This window comes from Anthonomus grandis, chromosome 15, assembly GCF_022605725.1.
Source record: "Anthonomus grandis grandis chromosome 15, icAntGran1.3, whole genome shotgun sequence".
Lineage (NCBI taxonomy): Eukaryota > Metazoa > Arthropoda > Insecta > Coleoptera > Curculionidae > Anthonomus > Anthonomus grandis.
In genome coordinates, this window is record NC_065560.1 from 15,617,444 (window position 1) to 15,633,792 (window position 16,349).

General features: G+C 32.1%; 1 protein-coding gene across 1 annotated transcript; it reads left to right on the plus strand.

The window, feature by feature from the left end:
- The first annotated feature begins 1,888 nt into the window (after window positions 1–1,888).
- LOC126745364 (proclotting enzyme-like) lies at window positions 1,889–9,828 on the plus strand. Its single transcript, XM_050453189.1, has 7 exons — window positions 1,889–2,145; window positions 3,152–3,197; window positions 7,919–8,081; window positions 8,203–8,414; window positions 8,469–8,674; window positions 8,740–8,797; window positions 9,436–9,828. The coding sequence occupies exons 1-7, from the start codon at window positions 2,071–2,073 to the stop codon at window positions 9,573–9,575; spliced, it is 900 nt and encodes a 299-aa protein (XP_050309146.1). The 5' UTR covers window positions 1,889–2,070; the 3' UTR covers window positions 9,576–9,828.
- Window positions 9,829–16,349: the final 6,521 nt, after the last annotated feature.

Below are 16,349 nucleotides of genomic sequence, written 5' to 3' on the forward strand. Positions count from 1 at the left end.
TTTGATAGGAGATAAACTGATAGGCCCAATTATTTTGCCTGACTGGTCGTCATTATTTAAATTTTCTTCAAAACAATCTCAGAGATTTACTGGACGATGTTCCCATAAAAACTTGGCTGGAAATGATTTTTCAGCACGATGGGGCACCAGCTCACTACAGCCGACAGGTGAGAAACTGGCTGGACAATAATTTTACAGGCAGATGGATAGGCCGAGGTGGTCCAATAAACTGGCCTGCACGATCGCCCGACCTTAATCCTCTGGATTATTATCTTTGGGGTAATATGTGCAATATTATTTATGCCACCGAAATTGATCCAGAAGAGCTTCAGAAGCGAATTCTCGCAGCTGCAGGCCAAATAAGAGAAAACCGATTTGAAATTCTTAGATCGACCCAAAACATTCAAAAAAGATCCAGGTTATGTATTCAGGAAAACGGAAACTTGTTTGAACATTTGCCTCAAATAAATTAGTATTTTTATCTGTTTGCAATTTTATTTGTCAATTTACTTTTGAAGCGTGCTATTGAGTTTTAATAAAAAATTGTTATTAATAATAATACTATGCAGCGTTATTTTTAAATGCGTTTTTCTCGAAAATAGTAATTCCTAGCGTTATTGACCAAGAGGTACGTTTTTACGTAAAAAGCTTTAAATTTTTAAAACTTAAAGAAAAAAAAACAAAAACTTTGCAAAATATTTTTTTAGGCTCACCCCCTAAATGATACGCACCTGACTAAATAATGAAAATTATAATATGACAACTAAATTCAGCATATCAAAATTGGGATAATACCAAAATTAAAATTTTTTATATTTACCCGTTTCGAAAATAAGTGGAAAAAAACATCTTCAGGTGCGCCCTTTAAAAGAGGCGTAGCTCCCTTCGGGGCGTTTGCCGAGATATGTTTATAGGAAAAAGTGAGGTTATTTTTGACCAAAGAATACAGGGTTCGCGTTTCGTCCACTAATTTTGGGACACCCTGTATATTATTATGAATGATAACCATGTGCTTTCAGAAAATTAGTTTGGCTTTACAGAAGGCTTGAATACTACACACGTTGATGATATTATGAACATCAATAAAAACTGTATACAGGTTTTTTTATAAATTATCTTAATAACAGAAATCAATAAATTAACAGGGTACCGTTTTGGGGCCCATACTTTTCATCACATACATAAACTCAATGCTGAAACTGGATAGATCTGACTAATGGAATTATACTAGGTGAAGAGGGTAATGACTCAATTGTAGGAGTATCCAAAACGAAATATTTGGGAGTGATTGTAGATCAACATTTGAAATGGACAGATTATGTATCATAGCTACTAACAAACAAATTACGTTGTTTAATATCAAAATTTTATTTCCTGAGAGAATTTCTCCGTACCATACTCCTAACAATATTGATGTATGTAAGTAAACAGTATCTATTCGTGCTTTCACAGTAATACAAATTTAAAAAATCATAAACCAGAAATATAAACAAATACTTATAGTAATAAGTGTCAACGTATGTAAGTAATTAATTAAGATAATGTAATTAGAAATATACTGTACAATTTTTAATGAAATTACTATATATTTTTTCACGCAACATGCTAATCAATAACAAAACCAATATTAAATTAAACAAAACACACCAAACGCGTTTTTTAGATAACGCGTTTTTGAAAACTGTGTCATGTGTGCATTCTAATGCAGTCCGACCCTGAAATGCACCGCCAGGGACGCAGCGATGAAAAATTGCTCAATAGCAATTCATCATCACCGTAATGTCACAGAACAATAAAAAATAATAATGGTCAAGGTGAAAACTTCCCCCTTCCGAAATTTGACGATCCGTCGCCAAACACAGAAGTAAGTATATAAAAATACTGTTTCCTAAAATGTCGATAATTAGTTTAAGTTTCTTTTACATTTCATAACTACTACATATTATTCGGTATCACACATTACTACCCGCTCTGTTTTCCGTTGTCATTTTATCGTTGTTCGCTATTGTTTCGTATTTAATAAATTTTATTGTTATAACCTAATAGAAATTAAAAAAAAAAACGTTCAAAATGGTTAAAGTTATTTTGAGTTTGGTGCTAATATTTTCAGTTTTGTTGGGATTTATTAGCAGTTTGCCTTTAGAGGTAAGTTAGCGTCAACAACTTTATTTAGATACAATTAGTTTTACAGCTTTAATACAGTTTTTTAAAAAATAAGTTTTAGGGTATATAATAAAAAATTAAATAATTTTTGTTTACAAAGAATTAGAGACAAATGTAAATTTTTTTTTAAATTATTAAAAATTATTTATATTTTAAATTAAAATAATAAAATGTTTTTATATAGTATATATAATATTAAAAAAAATATATATTTAATTTATATTTTAAATGCTTTGTTAAGCTTTATTGGTAATAGGCTTAAAAGAAAAGTAATTTAAAAGAAAAAACAACTTTTATAATATTTTTTTTTAAATTTTAGCATTCTTTTAAGATTAGATGATCACTTGAATTTGGAAGCAGACAAAATTTCTGCTATGTGATTTATTTTTTAATTAACTTTAATTTAATAGCTTGAATAACTGAATAAGCTTATAATGTTGATTTCAATAGAATGGGGTTGTAAATAACTATATTCTGTAAGGCTTCTTGCTAAGTCAATGGGATGTGGGGTCAAATAAAAACTGCGTTTTAAGTTTTAATATTGTCGACGTTTCGGCCTATTACTAGGCCATTCTCAGGGTGATAGAAAGTAAAAACTTGTTGTTTACAAACATATAAAAAACTAGTGAACCATAAAAAAAATTATATTAAAAACAATGGTTTCCAACCAACAAGTGATTTAAATATAAGTAAGACTAAGCAAGAAGCATACATATTTTTGGATTACAGAAAACAACAAATTAACATTCCATAAACCAAAAACAATAATTTTAAAATAAAAAATAGAAAATTGTAAACTACTAACTTTTACTGATTTACTTTAATTACCAATGAACAATTCAGTTTTTAATTTAAAAATAGTAGATGCTTTAAATTCTTATGATATCTTTATATGCGAAAATATTTCTGAAGCACATTTAAACGTTTTGGAATGATTTAACAAAGTTTTAATTCTACTTAGTAATTTAATATATTTTGGGTATTTCAGAAGAAAAATAGAGTACAACGATCAGCACGAAGCTATTGCAACTGTGGTAAGTATATAATACAATTTATGCTAAAAATATAACGTTTACTATCTTTACAAGTATGAATATTCTTTTATATAGGCCGTTATTTGATAAGTGTCCAATATTTCACAGGGTAGTTTTTAGGTCTCAAGATACAGGTCGTTAAATATTTTTATTTTCTGCATAATTTCCTAAATAATGCCGAGTTGGTATCTGGGGGTTTTTTGATAAGAGAAATCTTAATTTTTCCTTAATTTAGAGCTTAATAGCAGGGGGCGCTATAAATATACACTTTATATACAGTGTGGTGACTTTAACTGGAATAAATTCAGTTAAAACTAATCAAATTTTATCTCGCAAAATTCCTGAGACCCGTCGATTTTTGTTTTTTTTTTCACATTTCAAGATAGTTTTTGTATTTTTTCACCTACAGGGGGGGTCAAAATTAACCCAAACTTTTTTTTTAAAAATGGAAAGCCACCTTTTTTAAACTCTCATTGAAAAGAGCCCCTTTTCCTGATTAAATTGCCCTATTTACTTTTGTGATTATCTAAAGGAGAAATACGAAAAAAAAATTAAATTATTAAAAGTCTTGAAATATTTTGTGTTGATAAATTTTTGGCGAAAAAATGCCTTATTTATCCGAATCCCACAAGATTGAAATCTTAATGATGATTGGTTATGGGGACAGAAGTCGTACTCAGCTAGAGATTGTCCACTTATTCAGGCAGAAATATCCAGATTTGCCACCTATTAACCAAGGTACGGTTAGTAAAATCGAAAGCAGATTTCGAGAAGTTATGCACATGAGGGATGTTTCAAGACAAAGGTCTTCTAAAATCGATTAAATGTATTGAAACACCCAATTAAATGTATCGTTAGCGATGGAAGAAAATCCGGTAACTGCAGTCAGAAGAGTAGCTCGCAAAAACTCTATTTATCATAAATCTGTGCTAAAAATTTTAAAAAGTGCAAACAAACGACCTTATAAAATGCAACCCGTTCAAGAGTTATTGGAAGACGATCCAGATCGCAGAGTTCAGTTCTGTGAATTAATGATGAACGCCATTGACGAAAATCGCATATCTTCGGAGTGGATCCTTTTTTCTGATGAGGCTACATTCACCCTAAATGGCCATGTTAATAAGCAGAACTGTCGCTACTGGTATGACGAGAACCCACACTGGGTAAGGGAAACTAATACACAATATCCCCAGAAAACTAATGTTTGGGCTGGCATAATTGGCAGGCAAGTTATAGGGCCCATATTCTTCAATGATACTTTAACTGGGGAAAGATATCTAGAATTTCTTGAACATGAACTAGTTCCAGTCTTACGTGCCTTATATCCGAGTCAGTTCGATCCAGATTTGTATGATGAAAGAATCTGGATGCAACAAGATGGTGCTCCCCCACATTATGCCCGTAATATACGCCAGTATTTAGATGACAATTTTGCAAACAGATGGATTGGTAGAAGGGGTGCAATCGAGTGGCCGGCACGTTCTCCCGATCTCACCCCATTTGATTTTTTTCTGTGGGGACATTTCAAAAGTCAAATTTATATGAGCAAACCAGGAAACCTAGACGAACTTAAAGAACGTATTAGGCAAGAAATCCGACAAATATCTCCAGAAGTGTTAGAAAATGTCAAAAACGAATTTTATTATCGTCTTGGGCTTTGCCAACAAGTAAATGGTGCTCATTTTGAGCATCTTATACATTAAACGCAACTTTTAATAAATTAATGGTTTTTATTTTTTTTTTTCGTAGTTCTCTTTTAGATAATCACAAAAGTAAATAGGGCAATTTAATCAAGAAAAAGGGCACTTTTCAATGAGAGTTTAAAAAAAGTGGCTTTCCATTTGAATAAAAAAAAAAGTTGGGGTTAATTTGAACCCCCTCCCCTGTAGGTGAAAAAATACAAAAACTATCTTGAAATGTGAAAAAAAAAACAAAAATCGACGGGTCTCAGGAATTTTGTGAGATAAATTTTGATTAGTTTTAACTGAATTTATTCCAGTTAAAGTCACCACACTTTATACTTGTCTTTTATGAGTTCTCGAAGCTCATGACTTTGTGTACAATCTTGTATTATATTTTTGGCCAGAGAAATTAATTTCTTTATCACCTTTACGAGAACTTACTTTTATAATCAAAATAAAATATTTAAACAAAAATTGAACACAACACTAAAATAAAACGAGGTAAAAAGGTAGATCAAAATCACAATGGATGTTGCAAATGTCCACTTTTTTTCTAATGCACGTATCCAATTTTCTTCTGATTGATTCGCGTACTCTACATTCTTCTTCATTTATTATTCAAAGACCCAATTCTTCTTTTTGACTAGTTGTTTGATAACCTAAGGCCATCTTGTTATATAGGGTGATTTTTAAGTTGATACTTTTTTTTAACTGTGTATAGAACTCGGAAAATATAAATTTTTTTCAAATAACTTTTTTCGATACACTCAAAAACAAGGGACATACAGAATAAAAAAAGTGAATATGGGTTTGTTTTTCATCGTCTGTTTATATTTAGTTTTTGCTCGAATTTTTGTATCATCGATCACGCATTGTACCGATCAGTTAGTCTTAGACACTTTTGGTTTATTGTTGTTAATTTTAAATTTACAAATCCTATAAATGGCACATCGTTATGAAAACAATGAACTTGTGGATATGTTGCTTATTTATGGAGAGTGTCTTCAAAGTGCTGCTGCTGCTTCGGTATTATACGCAGACCGCTTTCCTTTGCGTAATCATCCTACACCCAGAAGTTTCATAAATCTTATTCAACGGGCTAGGGATACTGGCGATTTACGGGAACATCGTGGAGGGCATGCAGGAAGAGGAAGGAGACCTGAAAGTGTTTATAGGGAAGAACAAATTTTAAATCTCATCGAAGAAGATCCAACAACAAGTACTCGAGTTGTTGCAGGGCAGGTCGGATTAAGTCAAACAAAAGTATGGACAACATTGCGCGAGAATCAATTTAATCCCTTTCACGTTCAACGTGTCCAAGCGCTACTGCCGGAAAACTGCCCCCGCAGAGTTCAGTTTTGTGAATGGTTCCTACAACAGCATGAAAATGATCAACATTTTTCGAACAAAATTTTAGCCATGGACGAGGCAACATTCACCCGAAACGGAATTAACAATTTTCGCAATACGCATGTTTGGTCTGTTGATAATCCCCATGCAATTCGCAGAACCAATTTTCAACACCGCTTTTCTGCTAATGTGTGGGCAGGAATTGTGAAGATACTTGTTGGACCATTTATCTTACCAGACCGTTTGACGGGCGATGTTTATTTGGACTTTTTGCAAAATAATCTGCCTGTTCTGTTAGAAGACGTGCCACTGAATATCAGGCAAGCTATGTGGCTCCTGCAGGATGGAGCACCTGCCCATTTTAGACGAGAAGTGACCGAATTTTTGGATATAAGTTACCCAAATCGGTGGATTGGCCGAAATGGACCAATTGCATGGCCACCAAGGTCGCCAGACCTAAATCCATGTGACTTTTTTTTGTGGGGGTATATGAAAAGTTTAGTTTTCAAGACGCCTATCGACACACAAGAAGAACTAATAGCACATATTGAGCAGGCTGCGGCAACAGTTAGACAAAACCGATTTCTCTATTGCAAGCCGTTACGGAACAGTGGTTACGTCGAGCAAATCGTTGTGTTGAAGTTAATTGTGACAACTTTGAACAACTTATTTAAATTAGAGAGGACCGTATTGGACTCATTTTATAACATTTTGGCAATGCAATTTTTTTATTTTTCGGTTTTTTAAAGAAAGTTATTTAAATTTTTTTTAAATTTTACCGAGTTCTATACACAGTTAGAAAAAAGTATTAACTTAAAAATCACCCTGTATAAAAAACACTCCAGCAAGGCTAATCACGGAACCAAATTTGTTGCGCAGTCTTGATTTCAAAGTTGTAATAACAAGAACAACTCGCTAGTTCTGGCAGGTTAGAGCTAAATAAAAAAAATATTTCTAAATAAATAACAACTAATAATAATAATTATAATAATAATATTCATAAATATTTCACTTAGGAGGCTTACGAAATTATGCAGGAAAAACAAATTAAAATAGACAAAACAGGTATAAGAATTTTTTCCCTTACAAATACATAAAAAAACACATTTAGAAGAATAATAGCTTTGCCAAGATTCTCCGTAAATAGGAAGCTGGAAAAATAAACTATGTCCAGTGGTTTTAGTATCTAGCAATTCTATCCTTTTATCGATTTATTGACTTGACACGTGTTTTACTAGCGATATTCTTCTTCAGGGTCTTTAATTTTCTTCTGAAAATTTATGTTAGCGCAAGAAGCGTCGAATGGTTAATCAACTGTCTTGGCGCAGTATCATAAAATATGTGTTTCTATTTTAATACATTTGAAAAAATAAATAAATTAAAATAAATACCAAAAGGGTTACTTTATACTACTCCTACTTTGTAAGAATATTTTATTCCTACATAGTTATATATTGAGATACTAAAGGGCTCTTTAGATTTTAATCAATAGTTTGGTATGAATAATGTGAGATTACATGTCATATCACCCATAACTTTAAAAAAATATTATGAAGCTTTTAAGGAAATCGTGGACATCTATCGTGGTCATGTTTATAAAAGCAATTTAGTTGCTACAGACGAGCAAAAAATATACATATGCAAGAAAAACTGAAATATTTTATAATTAACACAATCTTGCTTTTCTAGAATGTGGGATGGTTAAAAGACAGAGTCGGGTAGTAGGAGGAAACATAACAAAAACGCATGAATTTCCATGGATGGCGGGTCTTAGCCATGGTGGGGAATATCACTGTGGTGCCGCACTAATTACTAAGAAACATGTCATCACTGCGGCACATTGTGTAAATGGGTTAGTAAATTACCTATTTTAAAATAATTTGCTCAATAAATTTTTCATTAACAAATATGTATATATTTCATAAAAAACATTTTTAGTTGACTATAAAATCTTATTATATTCTAATTCATAGGTTTGCCAGAAAAGATCTTTTAGTTACCTTAGGAGATCACGATAGAAAATCATCAAATCGACTGAGTCATATCGAAGTACGAGGAGTACGCTCAGTAAGAAAGCATGAACATTTTGATGTTGGTAGCTACAATAATGATATAGCTATTTTGGAAATGGATGCTCCAATCAACTTTGATGATAATGTTTACCCAGTATGCCTGCCCAGTTATGGTAACAATGTTTTTTATTAAGCTTATTTTCCACTACAAGTTTTTAATATTTTAGAAAACAATGATTTTACTGGTCGATTAGGAGTAGTAGCTGGTTGGGGTAAAACAACAGAAAATGGCATTTCATCTGATATCCTTCGGAAAATAGCTGTGCCAATATGGAGCAGCGAAGACTGCCATAATTCTGGATATGGAGAGGATAAAATTTCTGGAAATATGTTCTGTGCTGGATTTTTAGAAGGACTAGTAGATTCATGCCAGGTAAAAAATATTTATTTATTATTAAGGATTAATATATCGCAACACATTTATATGTATAATTACAGGGTGATAGTGGCGGACCCCTTCAAATCAGCAATATGTTTGGTGATATGGAACTCGCAGGTAAGATATATTTTATCAGAAAGTAATTAAAGAAAACATAATATTTTTTTAAACATTTTACATATACATTCAAGTATATAGAAACACACATTTTAGAAGCAGGTATTAGGCTTACAGTTATTCGCTCAAGAATAAATAAAAATATTTGTTACTGGACCTCATAAACTGATAAAAGCTATTTTTCATATAGTGTACTATAAAATAATCGCTCCAAGGATTTCTTTTTATGGATCTTTAAATGACCATAACTAGTCATAGGCTACTTTAGATTTATTTACTCAGAATATAAAAAAGAGTCAAAAAGAAATTCTTTAAAGTTCTTAGGGACCCTAATGATAAGTCTTCGGGACCAATCTTAAGAGAAGATCCAAATAGTTTGACGTGATATATTATTATAAATATAAAACTTTTATGTTAATAGTGCAACTGAAACTGTTACTCTATAACTGTACTTTTTGGTAATGAAATTAATGCTTCAAAATTCCATATTATATATTATTATATATTCCATATATACTCGTATTAGAATGACGCTGTGAAATCTCATCTTAATTTAGGATTTTTAGGTACTTTTTACTTTATTATTTTAGTACCCTTGGCTTGTCTCTTTTATTTTTTAAAAAAAATTATTTTTACAGGTGTTGTATCATGGGGCCGAGGTTGCGGCCGCCCAAATTTGCCCGGAGTCTACACGAAAGTCGCTAACTATCTACACTGGATCGAAGAACACATGGAAGGGGAATGTGCTTGCCAAAAGTCTTTTACAAAGTACTTTTAATACGGTAAACTGTAACTTAAAATTTTAGAACGTAACACCGAACCAGCATAAATTATTATTTATGTATTATCTAGTCAACTTTTGTGCTAATAATGCTTTTTTAGCACAAAATTAAGTAAAAACTTATAATTTTTTTTCTGTGAAAAACTTAATAAGGCTAAATTAATAAAACAAATACAAATTATAATTAGGAGGAGCATCCGAAACAAAAAAAATTATCTTTATAGTAGGAAATACAAAGTAATAATTCTTAGGCCTTGATTGTTATTTTTTTTAACTTAAAATTAGTAATTATGCACTGTTAAATAATATTGTTTTATTCAAAGTGTATAGAAAAATAGCATAATATGTTAGAGAAGAATACATACGCTAGAATTACACTATTGCAACACATTTAATTTATTCTGGCACTTTGACCAAAGATGAATTTTTGTTTCAATAAATGTTACTTATTATAAATATTGTTTTTTTTTAATAAATTTGCATAGTTTCTTGTCTCTTGAAATAGTTCTTTATATTCTACATGTATCAGTTCAATACCAAATCGTGCAAAGAACGATACTTTTTTATGATGATATGCCCGGTGCGTTAAGCAAACCTTTTTTTTTATCGCATTGATAGATGCGCATATCACAAAATCGATGGCTATAGACATAGCTAAAAAAAATTTAAAATATGGTAAAAAATATAATTAAAACAAAGATATCTAAAATAACAATTAAATCATAATTTTAATTGAATCACAGCAATAAAAAATATATCAGAAAAGTTTTAGTCATAAGTCTCGCATCTTAAATTGATTTGAGAAGGTGACACGTGTTTCGCCGTCTTAAACGGCATCTTCAGACCTAAATAAAAAAAACGGTTTTGATCTAAATCCGTTAAAAAATATAAAAATGAAAACTGCTTATTTAAAACATCTAAAACAGTCACTAATGCAACCGGGAGAGAAAATTAAGACGTGCATATTATTACACAAAATAATAAATTTTAAACTATGGTTAACTTTTAAGAATTCATTCCGAAAAAAATATAAATAAAGCGAATAGATGCAACATTTAACTAAATTAAAAAATTAAAAATATGAATTTTGCCGTTCTACCAAAGGCCAGAACCCAAAGCCTACACGCTCAAATAAAACGTCAATCTTCTAAATCGTCAAAATCGCTCTTATCGTGCGGGTGTATCAAATTATCAACGACAAACTTTTGTAGTTACGTTTCATTTTAATTTGCGCAACAACGTTTTTTAACTACAACGCGTCAGATAAACGAAACAGATATATGCAGCGTTAATGTAGCAAAAGAAGCTAAAATGATAAATGCCAGTGGCTCTAAAACAATTACTTTCATAACAAATATGCCTGTCTCGTTTCGATTGACGGATGACATTATTTGTCACAAGATAATTTAAATTTCAAATTATGGAAAAGAAAAAGCCTTTTTGTGGATTTCTAAATCCTCAAGCCAAAAAAATGGTACTTAATGTTATTAATTACTTTGAGAACGAAAAAGAAAATAAAGCTTTGCCTAAGAATGTACAAGAAGAAGTAGCTAAGGCGCTTGGAATTAGTTTAAGAATGGTGCAAAAGGTTGTATATGAAAACAAGAACAATCATATTACCAAGAAGGAAAAAAAGTGTAAAAGGAAGAAGCCGAAGACTGAAGATTTAGGTGAATGTGTAAAAATGGAAGTAAGGGATAGGATTTATGCACTATATAGGCTAAAAACAAATATAACGCTGCCATTTCTGAGGGATGTTTAAAGCAACGCGGCACTTTGGAATTTGGACTTTCTGCTTTATCAAAATAATTAAAGGCATAGGTTTTCGCTATAAAAAAGACTGCAATAAAAGATATTTGTGTGAACTACCAAATATTGTGGTAGTATTGTGTAAATAATTCTGAAAAATACTTGACAATATTTTGGAATTAAAGTAACTGTTTTGACTGTGGTTGATTCTAATTTGCATAAATTACAAACCATTTTATTTATATTAATTAATGTTTAACATTGAGTTGAATTATGCACACAGTTTCTCTAATGGATCCGTCGTGCTCTGCTGAGGGCTACTAGCGGCTAATGAGGTATTCTGTTTTGAAGAACTTAATGTCTGGCGGTGGGTAAACTATAGTTTACTGAAACATTTAAGCCTAGCTCGCCAGAATGCTGGGCACTCCCCGATATCGTTGTCTGCACTTTTATCCTCCTCTCAACTCCATCAACATTCGGGGTTTTCATAATACCAATGGTGTGGAGATGGCTTTCTAAATGCCAGTGCCCGGTTAAATTACCTATTACTAGCCAGATTTTTCTCTTTATGCACAGTGCTTCCGTGCACTTTTGATAGATCCATTTGTCCAGCAAGCTCTTTTCATTGATTCAACAGCGACACAATTGGCTATATGAATTGTAAGCTTGTGGTTTACTAACGATTTTTCAAATCCAAGTCTAACAAGTCCGTTTCCTCGTTTCCTGCATAGCCTAACTGATCATGTACCCAGAGAAGCTGAACCCTGCAGCCCACCTTTACCAGTTTCTCAAGGAGAATAATACCCTCTAGTAGGAGTTTGGAGCTCATCTTTTTAGCCGTTATATCTTTATTGGTAGCTCTGCTATCGAAATAGATTAATTCCACAGTATTATTCTGCTCGCAATTCGAGATTTTCTGTCGGTATTTCCAAACAGCGAAAACTTCAGCCTGGATGACAGTAGCGTAGTTCCCTAGCAAGTATGCCGTTCTGTTCTATAGAGTTGCACCACAGCCCCTTGCATCAACTGTATTGTTCATTCTGAAGTTATCTATATGGCAGATAGTACATCTATTTAGCAATTAATTGGAGTCCTTGTCCCCTGTCAATTGGAATCCTGTCACTGTTCTCTGCTTGTGATATGGCTCACATAACTCTTACTATCCATTGTCACAGGTGCTATATAGTCAGTGCCATTCAAGTGCCAAGGAAATTCCTGTACGGCTTGTGTCCAGATTTTTGAATTAACCAATCGCATCAGGTCGTAGGTCACCAAGCGCATGTAGCCTATGCGCACTCCCCAATACCTTGATATGCACCACAGGGTCTACGGTCTACGGTCTATATAAGGAAGGCTGCATTTAATGCGTTGGATTCTATTCAGTTGCTTTGTACAGAGCCACCATCGTATGTGAGAAGCGGTTCGATGCAATAGATGAGTAGATCCAGTGAAGTATCTTTTGGGGAAGGCCCAAAGCACGTAGGTGATAACAAGCAATGTAATATAGTGAACAAACATGTAAGCCTGAGATTTGTGTAATCATTCCAGAAAAATTTGGAATCTAATATGATCCCTAGACTGCCTCCCAGAGACAGAACGGGTGCTCTACCTATTACGGCTCCTTGTGAATAGTAGAAGCGCTATTTTTTTGGAGTTGATCCTAAGGCCCTCCAAGAGGCACCATTTGTCCACTAGCCCTCATTATTTAGCGCTGTATTGTGGCGGCATCCTTTCCTTGGCAAAGGATTACCAGGTCATCATCGTAGGCCTGCAACATTTGACGTTGATAGAAATATACTATTTATTTATATCATCTAACAAGTTTACGTCTAACGTCACCAGGTATGAACCTGGTGACGAATAAATGTTAGCTGTTTGAACATCCAAAATCAAAGAATATATAGGCGATGTTTACTTGCAAATGAGACTCTGGTTATAACAAATTGTGAGCAATTTAAAAAATGTGCATGTTTAAGTAGCCGGAAATATAACACAAGAAGCAGTCCCAGCATAAATTTGATCTTAATATTCCCAATAAGCTTATTGAAAATTATTTTTTTTCTAAATAATAAAATGCCTTGTTAATTTTATTATTTGATAAAGTTTTAAATATTGCAGAGCGTACTTTTAAGATGATGGTGTTTTTTTCATATATAAGATGTACTGTAACCAAGTTCTTGAAGATAGTCAGAGATAGTCCTAATCAATAGACTTCTCGATCATCTGATTTTAATCCTATCAACTATTACCTTTAGGACCATCTAAAATTCAAAGTTTATAGCGCAGATATTATGAATTAGGATCAGATGATATATTTTAAAATAAGCCTTTTTTAATATAATAAGCCTTTATTTTTTAACAGGCAACCTGCCCAATAACAGGAAACAGTTGCAAAACAATGAAAAATATAGTTTAAAAAAAAACACAAAACAAACCTAAAAGAATGAATAGAAACTCAAAAAAAGTCACAATCTCAAAAGTTATCCAAGAAATTAGAACAAATAACTATTAATATGATATAAAAACCCAAGTATAGATAAAAGTTTAACAAGATAATCACATATTCAACAAAATTAAATTAAATTAACTGCAATATACCTACTAACTATAATTTAAACACATGGGTCTTAATCCCAAGAGTAATGATCTACCAAGATATCGACAATCACATGAACCGGAGAGAAATTTATATCGCACATGTGACAGATCCGATTAAATATAGCGCATATTGTATATAGTGGCGATTTCAACAGGATGTTAGTATAAGGCCTTGGCAGAAAAATGTTAGGGGATGTCTAGCATTAAGCCTAGGCACCATGAAACGTACACCAGAGAGAAGTACAGGACTATCAATTAATCCATTCAGTAATCCATGCAGGAATTTTACAGAGAAGATCATTCTTCTGAGATATAATGGATGTAGATTGAAGCGTTCCAATAGTTGCCGATGATCAAACCCTCTAACTGGATATATGCCATCCTGCCTAAAGGCCAAAAAGCAAATCTACGCTGAACAGATTCAAGGAGACCAACATGATTCTGATAGAGCGGGTTCCATATAATGCAGCCGAACTCCAGTTTTGATCTCACAAAGCAACAGAAAGGCAGTCTTAATATAGATTCCAAAGAAAAACTCTGAGAGCTTCTATCTTGTTGAAGTGTGGAACGAATGTAAATTCAGAGTCAAAGGTGATACCAAGATCAGTAATTTGCTCCAATCTACTCAAAATAGTATCATTAATAAAGTAATCAAAATTTAAAGGTGTTTTTGATCTGGAGTAACTGACCACACTACGTTTAGCCGCATTCAAGCCTAACCTGTTAACAACGCATCATACCACCAATGTATTTAGACAGTACTGAAGAAAAACACAGTCATCCAAACCATATACCTTTAAGTATAGCTTCAAATCGTTGGCAAAAGCCAGCCTATGACAAGTGAGTGACTCAATCAAGTCCTTTATAAAAAAACTAAACAGGAGCGGACCCCGGTTCGAGTTCTGTGGCACATCCGACGATACGTTAAAAAGTTTCGATTTAAAGCCCTCATATTCAACATATTGAGATCTACCAATCAGGTAGGAATGAAATAAATTAAATAATCTCCCTGAAAAACCATACTGAGTTAATTTATGCAGCAAAATATAGTGATCTATCCGATCAAAGGCTTTTTGGAAGTCGGTATAAATAACATTTTCTTAATGAAACAAACAAAAAAGTTTCAGGGCATTATTTCATATTCAAACTTTTACTAAAGCTTGACCTGAAGTTTTTATTTTGATAGTCTTATGATTCAGGTAGGCTAATATAAGTAAGTTTACGAACTGTGAAAAATTACCGGATTATTTAAGAGTTGTAGCTAAATTGAAAAAATAAGTTTCTTGGAATCTCCTAAATAAAAGACCGTATATTTAAGAAAAGTTTAGATATTCTTTTAAAACCATCCATAAAACGTTGAGAAATATACTTTTTCTAATTTTGCCTTATAAGTTAAGCCTATAAGCCGTTAATATAATATAAAACAAATAATGACTCAAAAGCTTTAGAAAGATTAAATAAAATGCGAACAGAGGATTGACATTGGGGCATCAATGTAAAATATATCTTTTATTGACTATTGTTTAGTTTTTAAAAAAAAAATTATGTGTCATCAAGATATTGTTTTAGTGAGTATTTAAAAGATAACGGTTATTACTTAGTGGTGTTGAAATACCATATTTTAAACAAATACTATATGTTTAGTTAAGCATTTGTATATATGTATAATTGTAACTTAATACACAGTAAATGTATTAAGTAATATAAATTGGTATTACATAATAACACGGTCAGAAGCCGCCACAAAAAGATTCTAGTAAAACCATAGGGATATGCATCGACAAGAACCAGAAACAACAACGAATGTGCGGAAGCGAAAAAGTCAACACCTATTGTATTTAAATTCAGTTTATCGACTTATTTCTTAATAAGCAGTCGCTTTCAATGTCAAATGTCACATATTTTTTAAATTTGCATTGACCGCTAAAATGTATATTTATTTTTTATCAAGGTAAGGCCGTATTCGTAATTTGATTGCAAATTCTTTTTTTTTCAGTTGATTATATAAGTATAAATATGATATAAAATGTCAAGTGCAAAAGTATGAATATTTGGCCAGCAAATTGTAGTGTGAATTAAGTGAGTAAAGTCATTGAAACAAACGAAAGGACAATGGCTTTTATACACATATTAAACAGAGTAAAATTTCTGCTGAATTTTATTATTAAGTAAAGATTAACTTACTAATATCACATTTTAAATTATGAATATTTTTTTCGATTACACAAGGCCGAACATCTTATTCGTTAAAATATAAACAAATTTTAGTTTAAATACTCGTCATGATGATTATTGATTATATTGAGGTAAATGTCCCAATTAGTAACCTTTTAAGTCCATTTTGTGCCTGGGTATTTTGAATTAATTTGAGGTAAGTAAAAAATATTCACTAATTGGAACATAGTCACTAATTAAGACTGAAAT